General features: G+C 39.1%; 1 protein-coding gene across 15 annotated transcripts; it reads right to left on the minus strand.

Moving 5' to 3' along the window:
- Positions 1 to 1935: 1935 nt before the first annotated feature.
- On the minus strand, positions 1936 to 18468 carry LOC104067276 (carbohydrate sulfotransferase 9). Of its 15 annotated transcripts, none has more exons than XM_054069142.1 (5): positions 18330 to 18468; positions 10949 to 11019; positions 9389 to 9559; positions 6552 to 6699; positions 1936 to 6092 (listed from the first exon to the last, which is right to left on the minus strand). In XM_054069142.1, the coding sequence occupies exons 4-5, from the start codon at positions 6643 to 6645 to the stop codon at positions 5242 to 5244; spliced, it is 945 nt and encodes a 314-aa protein (XP_053925117.1). In that variant the 5' UTR covers positions 6646 to 6699; positions 9389 to 9559; positions 10949 to 11019; positions 18330 to 18468; the 3' UTR covers positions 1936 to 5241. The 15 variants fall into 15 exon arrangements, with proteins under 15 accessions (XP_053925117.1, XP_053925108.1, XP_053925109.1 ...); XM_054069133.1 differs by having other exon boundaries at positions 9389 to 9499; positions 10825 to 11019; XM_054069134.1 differs by lacking the exon at positions 18330 to 18468 and adding an exon at positions 17811 to 17897 and having other exon boundaries at positions 9389 to 9499; positions 10825 to 11019.
- Between the last annotated feature and the right edge of the window lie 9052 nt (positions 18469 to 27520).

Genomic DNA, 27520 nt, shown 5'->3' on the forward strand with positions numbered 1-27520 from the left:
CAAAACTTCTTACAATAGTTGCAATACATCCAGCAACACGCACCTGGCAACAACCTGTGCCTGAGTAAGTCAGCATCTGCAGCACCTGCTTGGTGGCCCCCAACTGTGGGAACTCAGCAGGAGTCCATAAATGCAGTTCAGGTGAACGCTGAAGAAGAGATCTGGGAAAAAAGGGGGAACAATGTAATTAAATGAAGTGGGAATCAGCATATCAATCATACATCTGTAGTTAAAAAAAAGCTTTCTCCATACTTCTGCTAAATGACAGAAATATAAACTAGAGCACGCCTGCCTAGCTTTGAGTACCCATGCTAAGTTCTGCTCTGAGCCCCAGTAATGGCTCAACCATTGTACCTTTGGTGGAAGACCACAAATTATGTACAATCTCTCTAACAATGTCTCTACAGACTAGGATGATAGGACTTTTTGAGATAGAAGGATCCTGGAGGTATACAGAAGGTTGTATAGTAGTTGTGAGCGAAGGTGAGGTGTACAAGGATAGTCCTGAAGCAGTGTTGAGCTGGTTCCTTTTCACAGACATGATTCTGTGCCATATCATTCATTTGTGATCTGCTGATTCATTGCACTTTAAGTCTTAGAATACTGACTGAGATTTATGGTCACTTGAGCTTTTTATTTAAAAATAATTCTTACTAGCTAGAAGCAGCATTGTAACTGCACTCCTGTGTGCATTTGATATGCAGTCAAAGAGGACTTCCAAGAGGACTTCCTGAAATTTCAGACACTTCAATCAAGTAAATTTTCTGCCTGCTTTGATTATTTTTTTTTGTTTAGGTTAATTTATATAAGTTATATAATTTGATGAGTTCTTGTTTTCTACTAAAGCATGACCCAGCATGTAATTCTGGAAGGAAGGGAAATAAGAAGTGCCTTGACAGGGGGAAATTATGCTAGGCCTACACCACAATCATGGAACTTTAGTGTATTCTTCTTTTCCTGTTTCTTTTTCCTTTTTCCTTTTCCTGTTCTACTTCTGTGACAGACAAGCCAAGAAAACTGGAGGTCATTGAGCTAAAGGCTCTTCAACTACTGGTAGTCTGAATGCAGAAATAGAATCACCTTCTGACAGTGAGCCATGAGGGCTGCAGTTTGTTTTATGTGCAATGATTTGCACAGGTGGTGTTTCCTCTTCTTCCCCTTGGTCAGAGGATACTTCTGTGGAGCAGCAAACACTTAGCTCCACTGTTCATGCTTTTCTTCTGGGGACAACTTTTATTCTGTTTACACTTGCCCTTCTTTGGGAAGTTCACTGAACAAGAAACCATGAATCACAGTTTACCTATTGAGAGACACATTCAAATTTGTGTGAAAAGTTAGGACTGCTTAAAGGAAGAATCATCGCTTTTAAGTGGAAAAAACATTTGCTTCAAGTTAAAAACTGGTGACGTGGTCTCCAGTGCTGACACACATTGATCAATTATCAGATCTCTTATACTTTCACAAAGAAAGTATGATGTCAGGTTCATGGATACTTGTCCTGAAAGGATGTGTGTATGGATATTCAGGAGAATGGGAAAATTCTCTCTTATTTCCTCACTGCTGATAGACAGATTTGTAGGAAAGCTGCAAGTTTGACTTTGCAAGATTTTTTGTTTCTCTTCTTTTCCCCACCTAGATCCATCTTTTCTCCAAACTGGAATACTCATTAGTATTTAGTAATTTTTTCAATTCTTTAGAGGTCCTGGGAAATAGCTTCATATTAATGTACCAAAGCAGAGCCAAATGGCTTTGTATTTATTGTTGTCTGATAGCATGTGGCCCATCACTTTATGGAATAGCTCTGAGTCTTGTTTTTATTTTTAAACAGGTGTTATTAAGAATGATGAACAAATAGAATAATGTGTAACTCACTAAAGTTTATTATATTAATTAGAAATGAAACATAGCAATGGTCATACCACAGGCACATAATTGTTAGTCACAGTCATCATTTTCATCATAAAGTTTGCAGGTGTCTTGCAGTTATGAAGTCCAGAGGTTTCATCAATTTCTATTATATTGCAATATCAAGAATGAAATAACAGTAAGATCTTTTATCAGCAAATTTTCAATGCTGTCCAGTGGAATGAGCCTTGGTCCCCACCTGGGGAATAAAAAAGGTGGTAGAGGCCCCCCTCTGCTCCAGGCAAAGGGCAGGTGCTCACGTTGGGAAACATTATAGACCAGACTTTTCTGCAAGCGTTGCCACCTGACAACTATCACTAGAAAAATACAGCCAGCCCAATGCAGGTACCAAATACCTTGCCATTTCTCCTGTAGGTGAATATTTTGAGCTCAGCCCAAACTTCTATGCCAGTCTTTGTAAGCTGTGAAAACTTTTTACAACATCCTAGCAAGTTTCCATTGTTTTCATTAACTACAAAACACTGTTAGGCTGTTAGAGAGTATTCTCAAGCTCACAGAAAAGGAAATGTAGTCAATTGGGTTGAGGATTAAAAGATACCTGCAGGAAAATGTTTCAAGATCCTTTATAAGAGAATGTCCACTTTTTTCTATTTTACAACAGGTGTCAACCTACTATTCACATTTTGTTAGCACTGGTAATGCACAACTTACATCATTCTTGTATGATACAGCGTCCTAAAATTGTTGTTATATGTGCACACATGCATACACATGTCCTCTGCAGTTTTTTAGTTGAGATCCACACCAGCTAAACAGCACTACAGCAGCCAGTGGTTCCAGGCCATATGCTACTTACAGATTCCTATGGGCAAATGTCAAATCTGAAAGTCCATCCTGAATAGTTACAGAGTTTTTTTTTGCATCAGTAGATGGCCTTCTGTTAGTGATTAGTGCTTGTGATGAATGAATTAGCCTTCTATTTTCTGTCACCACTGTAGGAAGAAAATGTGATCCTATTTGAGAGAGGAAATAAGAATAGAAAGCCACTCATATCTAAAGCAATAAACTGGAGGGGAATGTTGATACTAGAGTGCTGACAACAGAGACACCTATCAAACTCTGTCAGTATTATTTCTTCAGAGTTTTTCTTGGCTGGCTGATGGTGGCAGGAAATTAAAGTAACTTTGCTGAACCTTATAGCTCTGGAGGGATCTATCATGCACAAGCAAGTTATGAAGCAAATCTTATTCCCCTCTTCCTTCGCATGGTCTGGCAAAGAAAACAGGAGAAGCACACAGCTGGAGATGGCTCTGATTCAGGAGAGAGAGACTGCATCTGTCTGCATACCCTTAACCTTGGTGGCAGTAATTTTCAGCTTCCTCTGCCTCGGCACAGTTTAAAAGTAAAAATATATCCATGAACTACAAGGTTGCCAGTGCAACAGGAGCAATCCACTGTCAGGGGATAGTAGGACTGTAGGGACACCAAATATGATGTTGGTGAGGGTAAGATCCAGAACCATGAATCAATCGGCATAAGATCACAAAAAAAAAAAAAAGTTAAAAAAAAAATGTTTAAAAAAAAAAATTTGCTGTTCTTGCTTGGTCTTCTCACTTTGGATCTCTTGCTGTGCCAAAGCTGACCCATTTATGGAATAATCAGCCACGCAAGAGATGCCAGATGTACTGAATGGTAGTCCAGGACTTGTGTACCATCTGCCATCAAGAAGAGATGCAGAGCTTCTTCTTCTGCCTCCTTCTGTCACCATGGTATTATCAGTGTCTCCAGCTGATGTCCAATATATTACTGCATCTTTCCTCTGAGGCAGACCACCCTGCATCCCAATTCCTGTACTGGGAGCTCTCTTCACAACCCTCGTCACGTAATTCTCATTACAACCATTTTTCCCAGCACTCTTTTCCCCCTCCCTTGGCCATGCTGCTGGCAGCAATGACTATAAAGATTGGTGACTGCAATGTGATTAAGTTATTTTGTCCCTGTCCTTTTCTATGTAATGAGAAGCTGTGAACCAACCTTGGATACAAGTCTAGCCTGCCAGCCTTTGTACATTTATAGACAGAGCTGATAGAAGCCAAGTGCTCTTGAGAGATTTTTCAAGTTAGCTCCTGAGAGATTGACACCTAAAGGAGGTGCCAATATTCACAGTAAGTTTCTAAAACTTGCTATAATTAATATGGTCACAAATTAATTTTCTATGTGACTAGGCAATTTTTTTAAAAATGGGGCAAGTTTCATACTTAACATAATAGCATTTATAGAACCCTCAGTGATCTAAAACCAAAACCACATAGGAATATGAAGTGGATAATGGTTTGAGTTGCTTCTCCCACAGGCTTCATTGCTCTCTTCACCATAACTCTACAATTTATTTGCAGTCAGTCTCCCGTGAGGTGAGAAAGCAACAGGTAGAGCAAATGTATTATCCGAGGTTACCCAGCTCCACCTAAGTGCAATGCTCAGGTAAGTCCCAAGAACTCACAAGTTCCAGCAGGCACGAATAGGGAAAACCCAAACATTGTCCCAGCTACGTTGACTGTCCAGTCAGTAGTCTGAGTGGTAAGTGCTCTTTGACAATAGATGAGTCACCGTCGCAATGAGATTTTAGATCCTGTGCCACCCGAGCTGTATGGTTCAGAAGGTACTTCTAACCGCTTCTCTTCAAAAAGATACACTTTTCATATCCTCACTCTTAAATCAGACCATAATGCTCACAAAGGTGGTGAAAAGAGTTTTCAAAGTCAGCATGAACACTGGACCTGCTCGTCAGAAGATTTCTTTAAGAGATGTAAGGGAAACCCTGGCTAGATTGCTGCCAACTATACTGCCTGAGGAATGGGACAGGTGGGTATGTAATCAGGCATTAAATTTTGTGTAATGTACCTTCAAGTGTCTGAAGTTATTTGCTCCTTTCCTACAGGATTCACGATTGAGGCTTTTGCAAACAGAGAGCGGTTTGACTCTAAAGCAAATTATTTATTGCTTCGTATGTCTTATCCTAATAAAAAATTAAAATCATTTATATTAAAAAATGTGTTCTAAAAATATTCATTGTGAAAAACAACTTTATCCTTCCCGTCTTTTAACAACAGACAAAAATCTATCATTTATAAACAGTCTTCATGAAACAGACATGCCATTAACGATCAACAGGAAGACTATAATTTCATATAGATAAAATACTATACAATACAACAGATCATGGCAGCGATCTGTTATAGGAATGCTTAGGGTGATAAACCGTGCCTCTAACCACCAGTAAAATCTCAGCAGCAGTCACCAACCCACCTATCAAGCATGTGTGAGGACAAGTTCAGACCATTCTGTACAAAGGAACTGTTCTTTGTTTAACCTACATTAGTGATTCAGTGAGAAATAATCCTCATATTTCATAGTATAATTGAACAACAAAAAATCCATTTGATACAACTTTTTTATCTTCTTGATTTGTTCTGAGTTCAATTGTCTGAGATACTCCAAGGTGATATCACCATTAGTTCGTTTCTCTGAGCCATACCTCTTCAAGCTGGGGTAGTGCAGGCTCTCTGGTGCTCCAATGACCTTCAGAACATGCTCAGAATCTAACCCAAGAGTTTCATACTTGCCCAGAATATCATAGTGAACGTTGCAAGGATCACAGAGCAGAAACATTGGTTTCCAGTGAATGTCAAGAGTATTTGGTGGTTTTGATATAATGAAGTTGACAAACTCCTGGAAACTCACTTTTTCAGAAGAATTTTTGTTTTTCCTGAACATTTCCCTAATCTCATTTGCAACAGTGATGCTGTAGAATGGCTCAGAGTGCAGAAGCTTGTCTCTGTAAGCTGAAACTAGCCGTTCCAAGGGATGCCTGGTGAACATTACTTTGGTGTAATTGTTCAGAAATTCCTTTTGTTTGGCAGGAGGGTAAGTCGCCACCTTTTTGATTAGTGAGGTTTGGTGGATGTGGTCATGCTCAATTTCAGAAGCTTCGGCATTCAAGTCTGCTTGCAGAAGAAAGATAGTTCTCTTCCAGTTGGAGCAGCCTACCTTGGGCACCTCACAGTAGATAAATTTATGTTTGTGCTCCACAAAGAGTTGTTTTGCAACACGAGAATCCAATTTGCTTCTTGATTCAAGAAGATTGTTCTTCAGGCAGACAGAAGCCAGTGTGCTTTTGCGATCATTTTGAATTGCCAGCCAGTCTTCAGTGGGATCAGGAAAAGCACCTGCAACCAATGAATAAATTTAACCTACTATGGCAAAATAGATTTATATAAGTATCTTTTTTTTTTCTTACAACCATAGCACTCAATCTGTATCCCTGCATACAAAAATTAATGAAGATGCTAAAATCAATTATTTGTGTTATTGTCACTGGACTCATCTATGGCAAACATGCAATAAACTATCTTGCTTAGTGAAGCTTGTTAAAATTAAAACTTTCAACATATTAGCAACATTGTTCTAAGCATGATGGGTGTTCTAACACTTCTAATGTCAATTGTTTTTTGTAGAGCTCTTCCTCTCATACTTTGCTAAGATAGCTACCACAGTGACAGGGCATCAGATATTTTCATAGCATTGTTTAGGACTTAGGCTCTTTTGTTACTTTCTAACACTTTTGAGAAAGGTGTCCCTGGGTCTAGAAAATATTAAGTCTTTCTGTTGGTAAATCTTTTACTCACCTCTGAGGTTTTTTTGTCTCTTACAGAAAAATCCGAAAAGAAATATCCCAAAAATAAAATTTGGGAGAAGGAAAACTAACACCTTCTGGTTCATAGTATTTTCACGGGAAAGAGGATGACGTGATCTCTAAAGTGGAAACCTGCCTTTCTGTCAAGAAGGAAAGATATTACAAGTTAGATTTTTTATGACTGAGACAACAAAGGTAACATGGTAGTCTCTTTCAGAATTTACTATAGCAGAGAAACCTCTCAAGCCCTATAAAAAGAGGCCTTGCTAATAAGTAAGAATTCTCCCATGAAAAAGACTCACCATAATTATACTGTTAAATCAAACAGACAAATAATACGACCATATCAAAGTATTACAGAATTCCCCCTTCTCAGAACAATCAAATGTGCATGAGCAAATATTCCTCTCATCTCCTCATTTAAATCTGGTGTTCCTGCCAAGCAAACTCATCTATCCCTTCACACAGTATAACAATAAGCTTATTTAGGATCACAAAGATGTATTTTTTTCTTAAATAACCTTAGTTGTTGGAGTCTGGGAGTACTAAATTTTCTATAACCTGTAACAGGCCTATCCGCAAGACTATAACATGTTCAAAATGAGATTCTTCCCATCTCTTGTGCTGAAGCTTTCAGTTTTGTACAAAGAAATCAATATTCAGCGCAGGATAGACTCTTCCATATTACAGCAGAGAATCCTAACTATTAACCACAGATTAATTTCCTCTCTCCCAAAGACACTGCAGTGTATATACATTTGCTGCCATTCCTGCTGCAGCACGAGAGCCCCAGAATGGTTCACTGTGGCAGGCAGCAGCTTCTAGCAGTAGAGGAAACAGCATCAAGGAGATGGTCTGTGTTCACAGACAAAAGAAGAGAAGGCTGATACAGTCCAACAATCAACGTGTTCCCTCTCCTTGTTCTGTTTCCTTGTGCTTCCTGGAGACAGAGCTAAGTCCTCCGTGCAATCCTACTCTGTTGCCCCCAATAGGAAGCTCTACATCAGTGTTTTACGTCACTTTTTATTTGAAGCAGCAAAATTAAGTGCAAAATCATGACTAGTGACATACATGGCATTCTATTTCTGTCCTGTAAAGATTGCACCATCAGAAAAGCCAAGCAACACTGGTTTTTTAGCTTTTTGATTTTTCACCCTGAACCTGGCAATAAAAACATCCTTGCCTAGATTTCCTGAGGATATAGCTTCAACCATTTGTTTTGCTTTGTTTTGACAAAGATAGAACAGGATCACTCCAAAAGTTACTTGTGGCAGCCCCAGCCCATGCCATAATGGAAATTTGTTTCCTGTGAGACAGCAGCAAAGGCAGCTCTAATTAAATTGCTGAAAATGTACTTGAACATAAGGCTTCTTCCTTTCAAGGCTGATGAGTGAGTATTATATCATGTCTTTACCAGAATACCTTCAAACTAATATAGTTAAAAGCATTACTAATTATTAAATTTCTGTCAGTGTAGGCATGACCTGAGAAATGGAGAGGGAAAACTGTTCACTCTTTCAGACCTCTAAACGTCATTATGAACAAATCCGCAGTCACATATATGAACAATTCATTTGTGTTTACGTTAAACTGTTCAAATAATCACATAAGTGAATGCAATATTTATAGACACAATGGAATTTAGCAAATATTTTTGCGTTTTCTTGGCTGCACAAGACCATTATAAATGCTACAAGTAAAAATATGAGAAAAAAGCTATTACAAACTGAGCGGAACTTTCAGAAATACCAGTGACCTGATCTCTGTTTACACAACAGTAAATGAGCCACTGCTTTGGTTTCAAAAAACTTCAGCTTGGTAAAAATCATTTTCAAAGGTGTACAAGTAGCAGGGCAGAAGTTATTCTGTAAATAAGAGTTTTTCTTATGAAAATTATAACACCACAACACCAGCACAAGCTTCCTCCTGCTCATTTCAGCTTCAGGAGAAGAACTGCCTGGATCTTCTGGAGAAGCGATCAGTCACATCACTGCAAGACGCTCCATGTTTTGCTATTTGCTTTGCCTTCAAAAGGTATAAGGAAACTTACACAAAATATTTAAACAAGGAAACTAAGTGATAATTTGGCCTCTAACCTTTTCTTCATTGCATGTCATTTCTCCCCTCACTGTGCGGGTTACTGACATCTAATGCATCAAAGGTTGGTTTCAAGGCCAGCTGAAGTTGGTCAAATTGTTCATTGATCTCATGAGGTCCAAAATTGAGTGATCTCTTTTTATTCTTTTGCTGAAGTGGTTTGAAGACACAGTTTCACACTGTGTAGAAATTAAAATAAATTTAATTCTAAATAATTCTATAGAGGGACTCCTTGTTAGAGTACGTTACGTAAAAGAAGGTGGACTTCATTTAACTGAAATGATGTCACCTCAGGGTAGTTATTGTTATCACACCTGTGTCAGGAATCATAAAATGAACTAGATTAACTTACTCTATTTAAATACTTGTATCGCATGTATTTCTTAATTAAATTACTGGTACAGAACATAAAGTCTGCCATAAGACATATTTCATGTTGTAACATGTCAAGGAGTCAAGAGAGGGAAATAGAAGAGACTTACCTCCTTGAGGGAAAGAAGCTGCTAATGAGATAGTCAAACACAGATAAGTCTCTTCTTCTAGAAAATGTGCATATTTGTGGAAGCAAAAGAATTCCTTAATTCAGGAGAGTTCCGGAGGGATAGAATGAGCTCCAAGGTAACAAATGGAAACTGCCTGGACTCCTCAGTAAAAATTCAAAGTGTAGATTGGCTGTGAGAGCTAAAACCTTCTATCAACTAGTGAGGTTGACATGACAATTCAGAGAAGTACCTGAAGATGATGTCTGAAGGTTTCTTCTGTAGTCGTTTTCTGATGGGAGATCCCACTATGGAGTTCTATGTAATGCAAAGTCTCCAACAATGAAAATCACCTAAGAGCAACCTGAGAAACAGGAAAAAAGAAAAATCGGAGAGCCATTTTTCCAGGAGAGGGACAAATCACCTGGAAAAAAGAAAGGGGGTTGGGGAGCTCCAAATCAAAAAACACCTCTGTGATACATTTCATGACAGTAGATCAGGTGAATTTTTTCTTCTATTTCTTCCCTCATGTCTTTTCCAGATATTTGTAATTGTGTTGTGTATTTCAGATGTAATGAATTAACACTTCTCTTTGTGTTTTACCTCATCCTACCTTGAATTAAATGTGATTTAAGGTAACTGGGTAACTATAAGGCATTCCACAGTCAAGGTGTGGTGAATCTATTAACACAACTACTCCATAATAAATAGTCTAGTTCTGCTGTAAACAAAGGTTAGCAGAATAGGATCCCACGGGGAAGGTGAAAAGACAGTACCATAGGACTCAAAAAAAGACAGAAATTTCTTCTAGTGAAAAGTAACACAGGGAGGAGTCAGAGATCCAAATGTCTCTCTGGAACCACATGCAACCAAATAAAGGAGAAAATACTAAAAACTAAATATAGGGCATTAATATGTTTTGTTCTTGTTACTCATAATTGTGGAGGTCTGGTAGATTTTTTAGTTTGTTTTCTCTTTATTTCTAATGAAGCATAAAATCTTCTAGGTAATAACCTTCCACTGCACTTTTGGGTTTTGCTTGTTCTTCAGATAATATCATTATAGATCAATCACACGCAGCTATGGCTTAATATTTTCAACTCTCCATGTCTTACTGGATTCTGCAGATTTCCTCAGCAATCATTTCATGACTCCCTTGGACATTAGGAAACAGTAGACCAGGCAGTGTTCAAGAATATTAATCATTTTAGTCTGAAATATAATCAACCCAACCTTTTAGAGCTAAGCTTAGCATTAGACTGTAAGAATGAACTGTAGATAAGCCTCTCAAATCTGCAAGAACTTGCTTAGCATCAGTAGCTGAATTTATGAAGCCTTAGGCCACAAGCTGTGAATTTTCATCTGCGTACATTGGATTTATGTTGAACTTCTACACAAAGCCAGGCCTCTTAACTAGTTCAAGCAAAAAAATAAGGAAGCTTATTATAACCAGCAGCAAACCTTGAAGATAAGAAAAGAAATGGCCTGCTTAGAGACAAGGAAAGAACTCGGTGAAGAACAAGAAGACCCCATCCTCTAAAACACGATTGGACCAAATGTTACGAGAGGTGGGAACTGAGATTGTAAGGGTGATTGGTGAGGGATTTCTTTGTTCAGGGTCTCTGTCCAGAGGCATCCAGGTCAAGTTGAAACCTGGTCCTGTGCCACTGATAAATTAGCCTTAAGTACCTTGTGTCAGAGACTCTGTCTCAGGAAACCTGGGGTCAAGCCAACAGGAGAACCTTGACAGAGTGGATAGGAGAGTCAAAAGGGGCATCCATCAGTTCACTGGAGCTTCCTGCTGTATACGGACCTTGGTTCTAGCAGTTCAAGTCTTGCTGGAGTGAATGTGACTGTGGTCTGGATGTTCTGGTGAGATTTTTCCTGTAACAGCAGTAAGAGGAATGATTCTTATAGAAACCTTCTTGCAGAACCCTTTCAGAAGGATTTCTGTAAGGTGATAAGCAATTTTTTTGAAACTTGTCAGTTAACTAGTGTTTAATTCCTTGAATGCGTGTCTGGCTGATTTCATGGCTTTCTAGCTTCTTAGCCAAAACATGTTGCAGTATCAAGTCAAATGATTTATGCAGTTTAAATCCACTATATCAAGGCAATTACCTTAAAAAAAACCAAAGCCCAAACAAAAATAGTGAGCAAGTTTGGTCAGATCCATTACTATAATACAATACAACATTTCTGTAAGCGAGCAACCAGATCAATTGCCCAAGCCAAGAGTGGTACGAAATGGGGAACAGATTATTGGAGAAAGCAATGCCAATCTTATGCATATGAGATGAGAAAAAGGCCTGAAGCCCTCATAAAATGAGAAAAATTTATTGAATTCCAACCTTCTTTGCATTACTGGTAATTCTACCATCTCCCTGTACTAATGCATTGTTAAGATTCTTTTCTTCCCAATATATATGCTCTTTATAAAAACCCCTCAAAAAGGTGTATCACATTGTTTATATTTTTGTTCTCTGTTTGCTGATCATAAAATGTTCTGTTCCTTGAAGAGATTTATGACAATTCAATGCTTTTAATTACTTCCACCATTCCCCTTTTCTATAGGCTATACTGGGTATGGAGGAGTGGCTGGCCACCTGCTTGTGCATTTCCTGTGTGTCAGACTTGATCCTTTGACCAGTAAAACTCTCTTCCTCAATGATGTGATTGTACTTCTCCAGGGTGCTCAGAAAACTATCATATGCCTGAATTTTTTGATAGTTTTTTTCTGTTAAAATGCTTTCTCTTTGTTCATTTTTCTCATATTTGATTTCTATTTTGTGATAATAGACCTTCTGCAACCATTCCATATGTCTGTTAGCAGTCTGGACTTTACCTGTTCATACCATATGTAGCTACACCACAACCACTCATGCTTCTCCAACCACCAACTTTGGCTCTGTAATGGGTTCCTTTTTCCCTGACCAAAACAAGGTCTGAAATAGAATCTCTAGTCCTCTTTCAATTAGGAAATATTTAGGCAGTCCAAAGATGATTCAATAATAAAGTTACCTAAGTACATGACCTAGCACATCACACTCAAATTTAAGTTCTCCCTCCTGCCATTTAGGCTCATTTCTAGCACTGAAGGAGGAGACCGCATTGCTTTTAACAGGTATCGCTGGCACATCATTCTGTCCTCAAATTGCTAAAACAACAGTTCATAACATAGCATTCCCTAATCCTTCTTCTGGAACTGCTGAACCATTGCAATTGAAAAATCTCTGTGTTTTAAAGAAATATTAAAAAAAAACAGTCTGAAAAACCCCAATATTTTGATAATTTTATAAACAATTATAAGTCCTATACCTGGAAATGTGAAATAATGTTAAGTCTTCATGTATGAAACATATTACCCAAGGGTGGAAATACATGTACCCACAGTCCTCTGTGTGTATGTGTACATATTTCTCCACTATATGCATGTGTGCATATATATACACACATGCGTGTAGCTCCGAAACAAATTAATATCAGTTATCCTGGCATATTATTTGCTCCAAGTAAACTAAGTAGGTTGATAAGGATTTCAAGTCTCCTTGTGATAAACTTACAAAGGCATGTCTCAACCTAATTTTTCTCAAAGGCAGACCTTGGTCACAGGGTCACAGCTGAGCGCATGGGGCGATCCTCTGCACCCTAATTGATGATAAGTGGGACTCTCAAGATTAAAAGAATGGAATTACAACAATACATATTTGTGTTCCTGATACATTTGAAGCCAGAAATAAAAATGTACCAGTAGGGCAGCTCAGTGGAAGGTGGGGAAAATCTCTAGAAACAGATAACATTCTCAGTTGCTAAGCCCCGTTCTGTACTTAAACCCTGTTAATCCCTTCAAAAAGACAACAGCAAATACATGCATACTGATATGTATTTGGGTACATAGAAAGTGAGGAGGGGATGACGTGTAGAAACCCCCAGGAACAGCCATAACTGAAAAACGAACAGGAAAAACAAGCTTTGCTGGAATCAGTTCTGAGTGTGCTGTTCTAACAGCATTAATTGCACCTTGCTCACCCAAATATGCATCCCCCTGGTTCCTGTACCACTCACTATGGATGGGCAGGAGTGAGGGAGACCCCAAAAACTGGAGTCTCAGTAGGCAGGTTGGCCTGCTTCATGAAGTGGAAAATCACCAGTGCACTAGAACCTGTAACAGGCTGCAGATAGCTGAAGGCTAGAGGAGCCATCTGATCTGGGTCATTTTGCCGACAAGAGCCAGGGTCTGACATCATCTCACTTACAGCAGCAATGGCTAAAAGGTGTTATGTGAGAATGGGTACAAGCTCAGAATGGGGGCAACATGTGAGCTAGACTGGAGACGACTGAGAAAGAGGCTGACAGCAGTGTCCCAGGCTTCACAACAGTGATCATCTCAGCTCTGCATTACTGCATCAGCTTGCTTTCTGGTCTCAGTAAATGCTGAGTGCTACTTTCCTCATTGCCATCATTAAACTGCTTGTTATTCTCATTATAGCACCTTCTTATGCCTTTTAGTTTCTGCTTTTCTCTCTCATCCAATGTCATCTCCCTGTCTTGCCTTCCAAGGCTTTTTTTTACCTGTCATTTCTCATGCGGTATTAAAAGCTCAGCTTTACTTTCCAATCAGTCATGTTGCTCGCCTCTGCTACCATTAGCCCCTGCTAACAAGCAAATAGCTTCTGCTCTCTCCTCTGTTCCCCCCACTTCTTGGAAAAAGTTTCTGAAGCACCTACAGAGCTACTACATTTTTCACCTAAAATCACTCCTTAGAATCCTTCTTTTCAGCAATGCCAACACCAGTTACACTGCCAGTGTGCTAAAACTGTTACTAACCTGCCCACAAAAGAGCAAGCAAAAGGAAGAGCCAAATTGGGGATGAAAAGAACCAAAATGAAGAGAAAAACAAATGGGTATATGGGAAAAGGCTGCACAAAGTCTGACAGAAAAACTCCTAGAGAGGCAAGGAGCAGCAATCTGAGCAAAAGTGGTGGAGCTGGGACCATGGGAAGTAGAAAGATGGTGCTGTGGGAAAAAGAGGTTGAGAATGGGAGTGGAAAAGATGCAGAATAAAATTCAGTGAAGTAAAGATGGAGAAGAACAAATTCAAGGAAATTAGTATAGAAGGGAATACGCAGTACTATGCAATAAATTGTGACAGATGTTTAAAGAGGAGTGAGATTAAATGCACTGCGGTCCCTCACACACTGGAGCCTAAACCTTACTGTGTGATCAACCTTGCCTCTGCTCTCCTCCCTGTAGATGTAACCAGAAAAGCCATGGGGTTTGATTTTGTAATTACGGCCACTTCCCATCAGTATTGTCAGGGAGCAGTGAAGGACAATTCTTCCATTCAGGATGGGGAGCTGGGAGCCAAGTGCACTAAACACACGGCCAGTGCAGCAGTGGCCTCACCAGCCTGGATCCATTACCACCCCTGAAGGGTGAAGACCTGGACATGGTGGCCAGGTTCAGCCAAGAGATCAGATCATCAGGCAGAGCCAGAGTGACATTGGCTTGTGGGTGGGCCCAGCTCGGCTGGGCTGTGGGGAGCTGGAGACTAGCCCTGCTGCAGCATTGCTGAGGCAGGGATTGATGGACCCAGGGGCTGACATGGGGCTCTGGGCTGTGGGCAGCATGGGGGAGGCCCCACGGGGGCACTGACTGGGCAGGGACAGTCAGTGCTCTGGTTGTGCTTTGGGCCTGACAGATAATATGAGAGCAAAGTCCATGCCCTCTGCTTGGTGGCCGAGTAATGGGCTGTGGAGCCTTCTTATCTAAATGCTTAATTCTACATCTCATGCACACATCAAACGCTACTGCAAAACCAGTCATAGGAGAGCAATAGTCACCACTTTCTTTTAGGGAGTCTAGATGAGCCTAAGAAACTTAGGAAGGAGGAAGAAAGTGAGAAAGAGAAGTATGGAAAAAAGCTTAGAACATGGTGGCAATGAATTACGTCCTTCCCTGATGGCTTCATGGGAGATAGAGCCTCACAAAATCCTTCTGCTTTTCTCATTATATTGATAACTAGATGTCCAGCTTTTTCATCTGTCTTACAGTTCTACCTCATATTTTGCTTCTCAGATACTGTTGGTAATAACAATGTTGTCCTTGCCATTCAGGTTTACCCACCTTGACTCAACCCTAGATCCTTCTCTGTCCCATCCTTATTTTCACCTCCCTGTGTAGACTGCTTTCATTCATCCCTGCCACTGCACACCAAATAGGACAGCCAGAACTGTCTCTAACCATCCTGATTGCTTGGCACACAGACGCCAAGGCAACCTCCTGGCTGCTGTTCACTTTGTCATGTCCTTTTTGTACTCCCTCAGCTAGTACACCTCTGCCACAACTGATGATGCTCTTTCTCTTTTTACACTCCAGTGCATACAAAATGTCTTTGCTTAAACTGTTTTCCTTTTTGCTCTCATCTCCTCCAGCTTCTTCTATCTCTCTAGTTCAGCTTTTGACCCTCATTTACAGAATCCAATACCCTTTTGTCCAAAACTAGATCTCTATGCTCATTCCCCCCAGATCTTTCTTTTTATAGTCCTCCAAAGAAACCAGTACAAGAACCATGTTCAAGTCCTTACACTGTTGTTTTGGTGCCTGCTCTTTTGCAGAAATGATCTCTTCATCTGAAACATGCTGGTAGTAACTGTCAAACTGGGTGTATGCATTGTTCTCTCTTCCTGCATCAATCTAGGCCTATTCAATTACTTTCTGGTTTCATCTGTATTGCAGGACAAGTTGTTCAGCAGGAATGTCATGTTTAAAGTCTGTTTACTAAACATGTTTTTATGTGATACTATGGCACATGCAGTATCAAATATTAAGAAGTTAGGAAATAGTAGGATTAAAGTGGTTCATGAGCTAAATCATAGAGAGCATAAGATGAAGTTACCTGCTGGCTTTTGGCAGCACAGCATTGGAACTAGAGAGCTGACATTTCAGAATATTTAACATTACAGTACACTTCTAAGTTCAAAACAGTCTTGCTGATTTAGTTACAGGTATGATTTCCCAAAACATCTGCAAATCTGGTTTCCAGAGCTTGCTCAAGTACCCAGAAAATGGGGAATGGACAGTCAACGAGAGTCTCTGAACAGGTGAGCACCCCACATCACATGCAATTATTGTGGCAGACAAAGAAGCGAAACTCTAATCCTAAAACCTCTTGCCTGTTTCACTGCACAGTTTCCCTCATCTGACGTAGATACTGGGGACCCTACTGCACTGCCCTAGAGCATCTCAAGAGCCCATCCATCTTGTGAACTGAATGTGTCAAGTTATGCAGAATATCTTGTTTCTTTAAAAAACAACTTCCAAAAGACTAGTGAAAAATGTATTCATGTGGCATCATAACAACATGCACAAAAATCATTGTCGGTAGTGAATCATTTAGCTCCCTTGACCAATCTTATGATACTCAATCTAACGGAATAACTGGTAGTGCTAGCAGTTTGCCATTTCTGAATAAACCCAGCATCAATAATGACAAGATCCAAGTTTGTCAGACTTATCTGCTGACAGCAACAAAATGGCAAGACTCGGGCATGCAGGATGCTATACCTGGCACTGGAGGGGAATAGTCCCTAGCACAGCTTCTCTGCTTCCCCTGCTCCCACCATCAGCAAGGCCTGCCTCGATTCTTTCACACCAGCTACCCCCAAATCCACCTCACTGCGCCCCACTCCCCAGCAAGTCTCCAACACTGAGTTCCCCTCCCGCTGGACAGATATTTGCATTGGCACCAGTGTTTTTCCCTCAGACTCTGCCCCAGGTGTGACCCCTTCTTCTACAGTCGCTGCTTCCACCCCTCAGGCAAATTTTAACCCAGTCTCCAGCAAATCCTCACCTCCAAAAGCCATCCCCTGTCCCCAGTCAGCTTGCCCAGCACATCCTGTTTTCCAGCTTCCTAAATGCCCATCGGATCTCACCCAGATTCTGCTGTTCAATCCTCCTCAGGCAGAAGCCAGCTCTTTGCTGACTCCCACTGCCAAACTCCTCCTTCAGTCTCCTCAGTCAGCCTCACAGCCCCCCACACCAACCACACTTCCGAGCCCAGCTCATCAGATCTTCTCTCCTTATTCTTCCAAGCCTCCCACGCAGCCCCACTGCTTCTTGCTCTCAGCTCCGCACTTCAGCTTCTGTATCTATTTTAGTATCTTCCAAACTACACTGACACATTTTCCTTGCCCTCCCACATCAATTTTCATGCTGCTTATCAAATGTGCTGTTTCTTCCTGCTGATTTCATTCTTTGAATCTATTCTGCCAGTGATCCCCAGCACTTTCCCCCAAAAAAGTTTGCTCAAGCTTGCCTTGTTATTTAAAATCGGTGATTTACTTCCCTGTGTCCCCTCAGTCCAGCAGAAGTTTCACTGAAAATATACAGGAAGAACCCCCTTAACCTCATTTTTCAACTTTTTTCTCCAAAGTCTGTAAAGAACCTGAACGTCTTAGAGGGAAGGTCACCAGAACTATATAAGGGTAGGAAAAAAGAGTATGGTTTCCAAAACACCCTGCATAAAAAGCTATAAACTGTTTTTCGTTGAAGGCTTTTACAAGTTATCCTGAGGCAGATATCTAGCATGGAAAATTTCTGCTCTAGCACTTGAAATTTGACAAATCCTATGCAGCTGCAAACTGTATTGAAATGAAAAAAGTCAATATGCATGTTACCTTTAGCAAAGCCAAAAAGTGAATGAAAGCCTCTGTCTCTTCATTTCAGGCACCAGAGTCCTTGCAGCATCAACTCTCAGCTGTATATTAAACTCTTCTGTTCTTAGCTGAGGAGAGTTATAGCAATGAAAAACGGACTGCCAAAAAAATCCTCTGTAGATACACTTCCTCATGGTGTGATCTCAAAAGATAAATAATGCCTCAGTTTGATGGCAATTTCTACATATATAAATGAAAAATTTTAAAAAAAAAAAGCAAACCGAAACAACTCTGTGACAAGTCTATCTTTGTGGAGATTTGACTACACTATGAAAATCAGAATAATGTGAAAAGTTACTAACAATCTGATTTTACTTACCAATCAGACAACATCAGTGGGGATTTCCCACTTATCTGGGTGATGGTAAATAGAAAACAAAGACTCAGACAGAGAAAGATCAGTCCAAAGAGACACATTACTTCAATTTTATGCCTAGATCTGCAAAGGAAATAGGGAAGAGGGTTTTGTCTTCTCCTTACCTCAACTTCAAGGCTAGGCAAAGTATTTCTGCATCCACACAGATACCTTCCCAGGAGAGTATCTGAAACACTCTGTATATGTAGTATTTATCTTTATTTTGATTGAATGCCCAGCTAAAAGATGCAAGTGGTTCCCTGCAAATGTTTAGGTGAGCATCTCCAATTGCTCACAAAAAAGCAATGTGCTATGTCTGACTCTGGGTATAATGAGAAGCATTTAACCACTCCTTGCTTATGATCCACAGCAGCTGTAAGAGCCTGCCAAGTGCTTCCACAGCAGCCCGCCAAGAGGCTGCCTGGTAAGCAACCAAGAAGGAGGATGTTTGGGAATATAAGGGTAAAGGTAATTTGGTTGAAAGCAACTGCAATGTGATAGTGTATATTATTTTTAGATGAGGAATAAAAGGAAGGATCAATTCAAATCAAATGGACTCTGTACAAGAAAACTCCAATAAACCCTGGGAACTGGAAGGTAAGTTCTCATGGGAAACATGGGTAAAGCAGAAGGAATTCAGTAGAGCTGGCAGTTCCTTAAAGAAATGATGTTTAGGGCACAAACACAAACAATCCCACACAGTAGGAGGATAGGAAGTATGGTCAGAGATCAGCTTGGCTAAGCAATGCAGTCTTCAATGACCTGAAACACAAGAAGGAAATGTACAGAAAATGGAAACCAGGTCAAACTCCTGAGAACAAGCATGAAAGAATAGCACAAGATGTTGAAACAAAGTCAGAAAGCAAAAGGCACAAATTTAACTGCAAGAAGAAATGAACGTAAGGGATAGCAAGAAGACAAATTTAGAAGAAAAAGAAACACGTAGTGATAGCTCACTTGCAGAAGGCTGAACTACATTTTCCATTATTCTTCATAAAGGAGCAATCTATAATTATATGACTAATAACTAAACTCAGGAAGAAAGAATCCAGCAAAAAAAGGGAAAGAATAGATCTGAGAATAACTTGGAAATACTGCAATTCACCTCATTCTCAAGTATGCCTGCACAGAAGAGCTCTCTATTGGTCGTTGACTGTACTAGGTCTCCCTTGACTGTGATAGGAACTTACACCTCTGCACAGATATAGGTAGATATTTTCTAGGCAGCTAAAGTTAGGTGAAATAAGTCCTATTCATAGTGACAGCTGAGCCCAAGAAAGTGCACATGAAGATACCGTGAGAATGGAGCGAAGCAAGCTCAGAACTGCTCGCTTCCTCTGAGAACTCTCAGAAGTTGTGCAAGAAGTCTGTGAATAGGTGAACAGGGTGCTCACCTTTAAAAAGTCAAGACATAAAGAGGAGACCAGTTCTAGAAAAATACTGGAATAAATGAAAAACTAAATTATTCCTAAAAGGTCAGAAACAGCTTAAAAAGTTAACATGCGAAAAACATTAAGCAATATAATTTCTGTAACAGGGTAACAAGACTCATAAATAGAGAAGCAGTAGGTCAAGGAATGTATTTTAATTTTAATAATGTTATTAACATTAACTCAATATTTCAAAAGTAATTTAAAGTGAAACTACTTCAGGGAGAATCCAAAACTGCCTAGGGAAAAAACTCAAACCACAGGCTTCAATATTAGTTTTTGTTCATGTGCTATCAAACTCAAGAGATATAATCAGTGAGATTCTAGCTGAGTCTGTTCTGGGCCAGGTAATTGACCAAGTTATTAACTACTTGAATAAAGGAGCAATCCTTCAACCTTGTAGACAGTAAGTGCAAATGAAGAGCAAACACACTGCACGATACATTAAATTCAGAATTATCTTTACAGATAAAAGAAATTATGTGTAGGAGAAAACACATTGCAATGCACTTGTGTTCACAAGTCTGAGGCTCTAAGGGGGAATAATAGTTTGTAAAGATGTCGGATGCCAATGACCAATTAGGGAGCCATTCGGCCAAAAAGGGCTAAGAGGGGTAGCAGTCAGTCACAAGCTATACATGAATAAGTAGTGTTACATCATATAGGTACAAGAATGCAAACTGCATATTAGGAAGATCAACTGTTTTGCTTGTACAGTACATTAAGGAATACCTTCAATTATATTTCTGCCTAGCACAGCAACCAGTGGCACTGTGTCCTGTTCAAGCAAAACTGTTCAGAGAGAAGGCAGACCAACTAGAAAGAATCCAGAGAAGAGCAGAGGAAATGGTCAGTTTTCTGGGAGAAAAAAAAATAAAATAAAAAAACAAGAAAGAAAGATTGAAAGAATCAGCGTTGCTCAGTGTAAAGAAAAGAAGGCCAAATGAACACAGGAAAAATTATCATCTACATAAGTTACCTGTAAAGAGGTAAGGAGGGATCTTTTTTTTTTATCTGCAGTGGATATGAAGTGATGGGTTTAAACTATGACATTGAAGTTCATTATGTCTTAAGAAATCTTATTAACAATAAAGATAATTTTTTTTTGTTCATTTCCAATATACAGTTAATTTTCTCAGAACTTCAGAATGCAGAAGTTGAGATCTTGAGGTCTTTGTCAGAGTTTTTTTCTGATAAATCTAGTTTTGATCCAGTTGTACAATTTAGAAGCCCAATCTTATCTCTCTAGAGAAACTACATTTATCAAAGTTTTCATGCTAAATTATACAAAGTCAGGTTGTTGTTTCAATATAGTGACTCTGAACCAGTGAAGCTACTATAGAGCTTACCACTGCTCAGATTGGCATGATGCCACTTCTTTTCTACTCTACATCATTTTAGCTCTCGGAAGAAATGTGAATAGTTGTAGTAAAAAGAATGCTATCTTCCAGAAACTACTATATCTGGTATTTTATGGTTGTGTACTGATTGCCAAATGTCAGAAATGTGCCAGTCTCTTTTCTGGGGATTCTTAAAGGAGTCCACTAGAGAAGCATTTTTATCTCCCAAGCTTGCCCTTTTGGTGAGCTACTCAACGCATTGCCAAGACATGAAATTCATTTGCCTCATGGAGCGTTTATTTTGATAAGAGATGGGAGAGGACTAAACAAAGTGAAGTGAGATAAGGGCAGAAAATACTGAGACATACTTTGTTAGAGGGCTGCAGAATCTGCTTTATCTCAGAATTTTTTCATGTGATTGTTCTTTGTATTAATCAAACTTCATACGAATTTAATGAAGTATCCTCACAGGGCAGGAAGGGTTGAAATCCTTTTGTGTGCCTTCCACCCAAGATCCCATTTTGTCAATGCATGGACATTCTTGGCAAAAAAACTTTATCATATGTATGACTAGGTGAAAGAAAGTCTCGCAGAGGGACGTTTGTTGTACTAAGACCCTACATGAGTTCCCAAGACTTGACTCCATTGCCAGCAAGTATCAGTGTTGGCCATCATCTGTATTGCCTCTGCAAATGACTTATGCAGATATGTTCAGGTGATTTTGTATAGAAAAACACTCCTTAAAGCAATTTTGATCTTGCAGAAAAATTTCATTTTTTGCATTTTATAAACTATTTGAACCAGAAAAAATCCATTTGATGCTACTTCCTGGTCTTCTGGATTTCTATTGAATGCTGCATTCGTCTAAAATACACAAGATAATCTGTTTCTGTGAGGCATACTTTTTAAAGTCGGGGTAATATACAACATAGCATTAAATTCATGCTTACCTAATAGAGAATACTAGAAGAGTGATACAACAAATATTGTTTCACAAATTCACTATCCTACAGTTTTTCTCTGGGTAAACTCTTCAGACTTGGCTGAAGAAAACTTTTTGGCGGGGGCTTGGTATTTCACCTCGAATACAGCTGAGAGAAAAGCTGTTCAAAGAACAAAAACTAAAGCATTCATTTAGTTCATCATAGTTTAAAAACTTTGTAAAAACAGGGAATAGGCTTATACGTAATCATAGAATAGTTTGGGTTGGAAGGGACTTAAAGATCACCTAGTTCCAACCCCCCTGTGGTGGGCAGGGACACCTCCCACTAGATAGATATGAGACGGATTTTTGTGACACTGTGGAATTGTTTTATACAATATCAGTATTCTTATCAGGTTGCAAACATGAGAGATGTTAATTTAAACCATTTTAATTAGTAGAAAGCCTATTTAAAACTAACTAACAAGATAAATCACAGCTTTCCCACAACTTCTACTTCTCCAAAAAGTAAAGATGCAATAGCAACATCTGGGTTTAGGATAACTAATGTAGCCTTGGAAAAGTGTATCTTCATGAAACCCTGCAATGATAGCCTCTGGAAAGATCATGACTTTTTAAATTATTGACTCTTCACTATTTGTTTTCCCCCTACAGATTCTAGTTCAGCCTGAATATAGTCATACAAAGAAAATACAGCTTTTAATGGTCCCTTTCACAGTTATTTAAGAAACAAGACATGGTATCATGTTGTATGGCCATAACACAGGTTGTACAAATGTGACTAGCCATGCATATGCCCAGGGCTCACTCACCACAGCAGAATGAAGAAAGTCTGTATAAACGAGAAAGGAAGATGGGAGGAGCACTTTGTACAGTCACGATTAAATGACACTATCAGAGGTATCTCTTGTTTCATCCATAGAATACAGGGATGATTAAATGTATAAAGCATGCCTTTGTTTTACATTGACATACTTAGAAAATCTGCCAACAAAGTTGACAAGAATTTCTAAGTAGTGAAACACTCCTAGTATATGTGAAGACTGAAAGGAAAAACTCAACATTTTTTTTCAATTTTCTGTTTCAAATTTAGAACTATTAATATCCTTCAAAAGGCTAAGATTTAAAAAAAAGATTAAAGCAGAATTTGAAATACAAATAGAAGCTAGTAATTAATTAGCATTCTCAATAAGCCCTGGGAATCCCCATTCAGATGCTGCAAGAGCTGAAAAATGAAGGTAGCTTACTACTATCAAAACAGGGTTGTAGGACTGATCTTCCAGGAATAAGTGCTCAAAAATTCAGAAGTTTTGTTATGGAAAGATTAACAAAGCAGCTTCAGGTTTTGCAAAACAAAAGAGTATTCTAGAAATAATCTTGATAATGAAATGACAGTAAAAGAAGAAACTTGTGTACACTTTTGTATCCTCTGTATGTTTTCATGAATAAGACTCTGTGCACTATTATATTCATACGATTATGACATAACACTGAGAGCTAAAAACATTTCCAAGGTGAAAAGGCAAAAATACTTGTGCCTTAAGAGGATTTTCTAGGGTTATGCAGCTAGAAGTTTTAGATATCAGAAACGAACTGAAGGTATTAAATAAGCTTCTGTCCTGGCTTTTAATCAGAGCAGACAGAGAAAAAACACAGAAAGCATAGAATGCTAAAATTGTCTATAAACATCAACATTTCTTCTTCATACTAGTACTTTAAATCTATTGTCTACAAGAGATTTAATATTTTATCTGATTTGTGCATGTCCTTTACACTGATCATTACATACAATATTTCTCAGGTAATAGAAATTAGTCACTGGATATCTAGCCAAAATTTTGTATATTTATTATTTTCTTTTAATTGTATTTAAGGTAATGTTAAAAAAAAAAAAAAAACACAGCAAACCACATCAAGGCATGGACAGCTGCAAAATTATTTTTGCATCTGAAGAGATCAGTTGAAAAGCCATCTGCCTTTGACATCACTAACCCTGAAGTCAGAATTCCGTATCTCCTAAAACAGAAACAGAGAATGCAAATGTTTGGATTTCCTAGCAAAACACCTAGGAGAAAAAAAAAAAACCAAACATACCAACATTCTGAGAGAAATGGAAAAAAAAAATGAAGAGAAAGTACCTCTACAGCATTTTCTTCTTCTGGAGCTCCTGTCTGGATACAGCTCTACCCAACTCTGGCTCCAGTTAGCTTTCTGTTTACTTAATGCCTTTGCTCAAATAAAAAGAAGGTGTATCCTTGAATACCATTCATACAGCACAACTCATTGTGACCTTTCTTCAGCAAGAGTTTGAATTTTTTTCTCAGCAATATCAGACCCTAGGAAAAAAAATGGAAGAAAATATTTGAGCTGAGTGGCCTTTACCTTAATTTTTAGCTTTTCCTTCGATTTTAAACATTTTCCTTCATCCATGCTCTATTCCTGCACCATGCAGACTGTCAACTTCTACTTCAAAGAAAGGTCCAATGCAAAGCTTGCAGAATTCTGAGACTTTTCAGACACTGATGTCAAATACATTGATTTTTACCTATTCTGGAGTGGTTTGCAACCATTTCTAGCTTGCAGGTGCCAAGAGCTGTTTAATGCCCTAAGGACAGACAGAAGTACATATTTGAACTATTCAAAGGGAATGTGTATGAAAGAGTGTGAGTTGAATTCATCCTGAGATTCACATTTACAGAAGGAAAGAGGAATTATGTAGACAGAAAAAGGAATTTAATACCTTAATACTATGCATTTAGAAATCCTTTTCCAGTATCTGTCCTTAAATTTCTTGCATCTCACTGATGATTTTATTCATCAAGCAACTTTCTTTCATAAGTAAATAGAAAATGGGCCTGTCCTGCCATAGGAACCTGTGTACTATGACTGCACTTTTGTCAGGAGCAGGAAAGGGGTTGTATCAGGAAAGCTGGGCTTTGTAAGCCTGATGTTACCTGCGGACATTAACAGCAAGTTAAGCTCACGAAAGCTTTAGGTCTGATTCTGGATATGGTCGCACCCTGCAGCTCTGCATCAGCAGCCCTGCCCAGGGTTGTCTTTCAGTTCATTTCACACCCTCATAACTCAAAACTGAGACTCTGCAATAGAGTTAGACATTTAGTTTGGGAGATGAAAATCAGACCACATCACTAGACCACATTGACAGCCTAAAGATGTATATCACCAGTACTCACCTGTCCAATGCGAAAGCACCACCCTAAGAATGAAGTCTGCAGTATGAGCCTGATGTATTCAATTCCTGTAAAGCCTAAGAGTGGTATGGTTTCTATTAAAAAATGCAAAAGTGCAAGTGGTTTTCTTAATAAAGTTGCTAATTTTATGCTTTCTGCAGGAATAGTACTATGTTAACCACTGTCCACTTAAACAAAAAAAAGTTCACTGGAAGTTGTTCCCCAATAAAATTTTTATGATCTCTGTCTTATTCTTCCTGGATAAAAGATGGTTATTGACTAGTTTTGCCCATCACAGATTAATAAGCTTTTAAGATTGAATAACTTCCAGATAATCTTTGTACTGCATGCTGTTAGGCAGAGCAACACCTTATCAGCTAAAATAAGCATTATGTATAAATCTTTAAAACTTAAACTGCTTACAAAAACAACTGTGACAACAGTATGGCCTACAGGCAACAATCATCACTTATGATTGTATTTCAGACAGCAATGCCTAGAGAAGAATCAAAAGGCTGTTCTTATCTGCATATATAACACATAAAGACAATCCACATCCAGGAGGCCTGAATTACAAAGGATAAAACAAACTGATCCTGATGCGATGTGTTCATTATTAGAGAACCTAAACAGAGGCCTCCAAAGTATCATAATAAGTGGCTTTGGTATGAGAGAAATACCATTTTCTTTATCTTCATCTTATCTTAATTTTCTTTATCTTACTCTCATGATTTTTTTCAAAGCATGAAGAAACATATTTATGGTACAGAAAAGGCAGAAGCAGATCATAAAAGGGTGCTAACATGTAACATCCATATGTTTGCAGATGTAAGAGAGATCAACAAATGCTGATATCATTACAGAACAACATGCTGCAAACTGAAGAGAATTTTCAAACTCAGTCTTTGAAAAAAAATTAACTGTTTTCTCTGGTAGAGCTTTTCTTATTCACTTCCATTTCCACCTGTGGTGGAAAAAAGGAAAAGGTATAGCAAACGAAAAAAGTGCCCATGTTTTCAATTCTGATGCCCCGTATTACAGCATCCCTCAGCTCCTGCAAAGCTGGGAAGTCTTGCTTGCCATACATACAATTCTTGAAGACATTAGTTGAAATTTTCCACACTTAAGAGACTGTACATATTCAGAGCAATATAAAGCATCCAAATATAGATATATTTTCACAAATTTATGTTTCTGGAACAACATTCATACCTTCCTGGTTTATTTCACAGAAGCAGAAGAGCTTCTTAGTGAAATGACTGAGAGCTTTAGTATGAGAAAAGAAGTCCTAGATCTAAGAGGGAAAGAGACCTTGGTTATTTAGGTGTACGTCTTGCAGAACTCGTATCTGATTTAGTTAAGCTTGAAACTAATACATAGGTTTGAGCTAAAACACTTTTCAAAAAAAGCACAAAACCTTGATTAAAATGATTTTAATTATATGAAATCCACCCTAGAATCAAAGAATCGTTAAGGTTGGAAAAGAACTCTAAGATCATCAAGTCCAACCGTCAGCCAGATACCACCATGCCTCTTAAACCATGTCCTTAAATGCCACATCTACACGTTTTTGGAAGACCTCCATCACATCCCTGAGCAACCTGTTCCAGCTCTTCAGCACTTTCAGTATAGAAATTTTTACTAATATCCAATCTAAACCTCCCCTGGTGCAACTTGAGGACATTCCCTCTCATCCTATCACTTGTCATTTGGACGAAGAGACAAACACCCAGCTTGCTACAACCTCCTTTCAGGCAGTTGTATAGAATGATAAGGTCTCCCCTCAGCCTCTTCTTTGCCAGATTGAACAACCCCAGTTCTCTCAGCCGCTCCTCATAAAACTTGTTCTCCAGCCCCTTCACCAGCTTCATTGCCCTTCTCTGGACACACTCCAGAGCCTCAACATCTTTCTTATAGTGAAGGGCCAAAACTGAACACAGGATTCAAGGTGCTACTTCTCCAGTGCAAAGTACAAGGGATTGTACAAAGTACAATCACTTCTCTAGTCTTGCTGGCCACACTATTTGTGATACAAGCCAGTATGCTTTTGGCTTTTTTGGCCACCTGGGCACACTGCTGGCTCATATTCATCTGGCTATTGACCAATACTCCCAGATCCTTTTCTGCCAGGCAGCTTTCCAACCACTCTTCCCCCAGTTCTGTAGAATTGCATGGGGTTGTTGTGGCCCAAGTTCAAGATTTGGCATTTGGCCTTATTGTACCTCATACAACTGACCTCAGCCCATCAATCCAGCCTGACCTGATCCTTCTGCAGAGCCTTTATACTCTCAAGCAGATCAACATTTCCACCCAATGTGGTGTCATCTACAAATGTACTGAGGGTGCATTCAATTCCCTCATCCACATCACTGATAAAAATATTAAACAAAATTGGCCGCAACACTGAGCCCT

This window comes from Cuculus canorus, chromosome 5 (assembly GCF_017976375.1).
Source record: "Cuculus canorus isolate bCucCan1 chromosome 5, bCucCan1.pri, whole genome shotgun sequence".
NCBI lineage: Eukaryota > Metazoa > Chordata > Aves > Cuculiformes > Cuculidae > Cuculus > Cuculus canorus.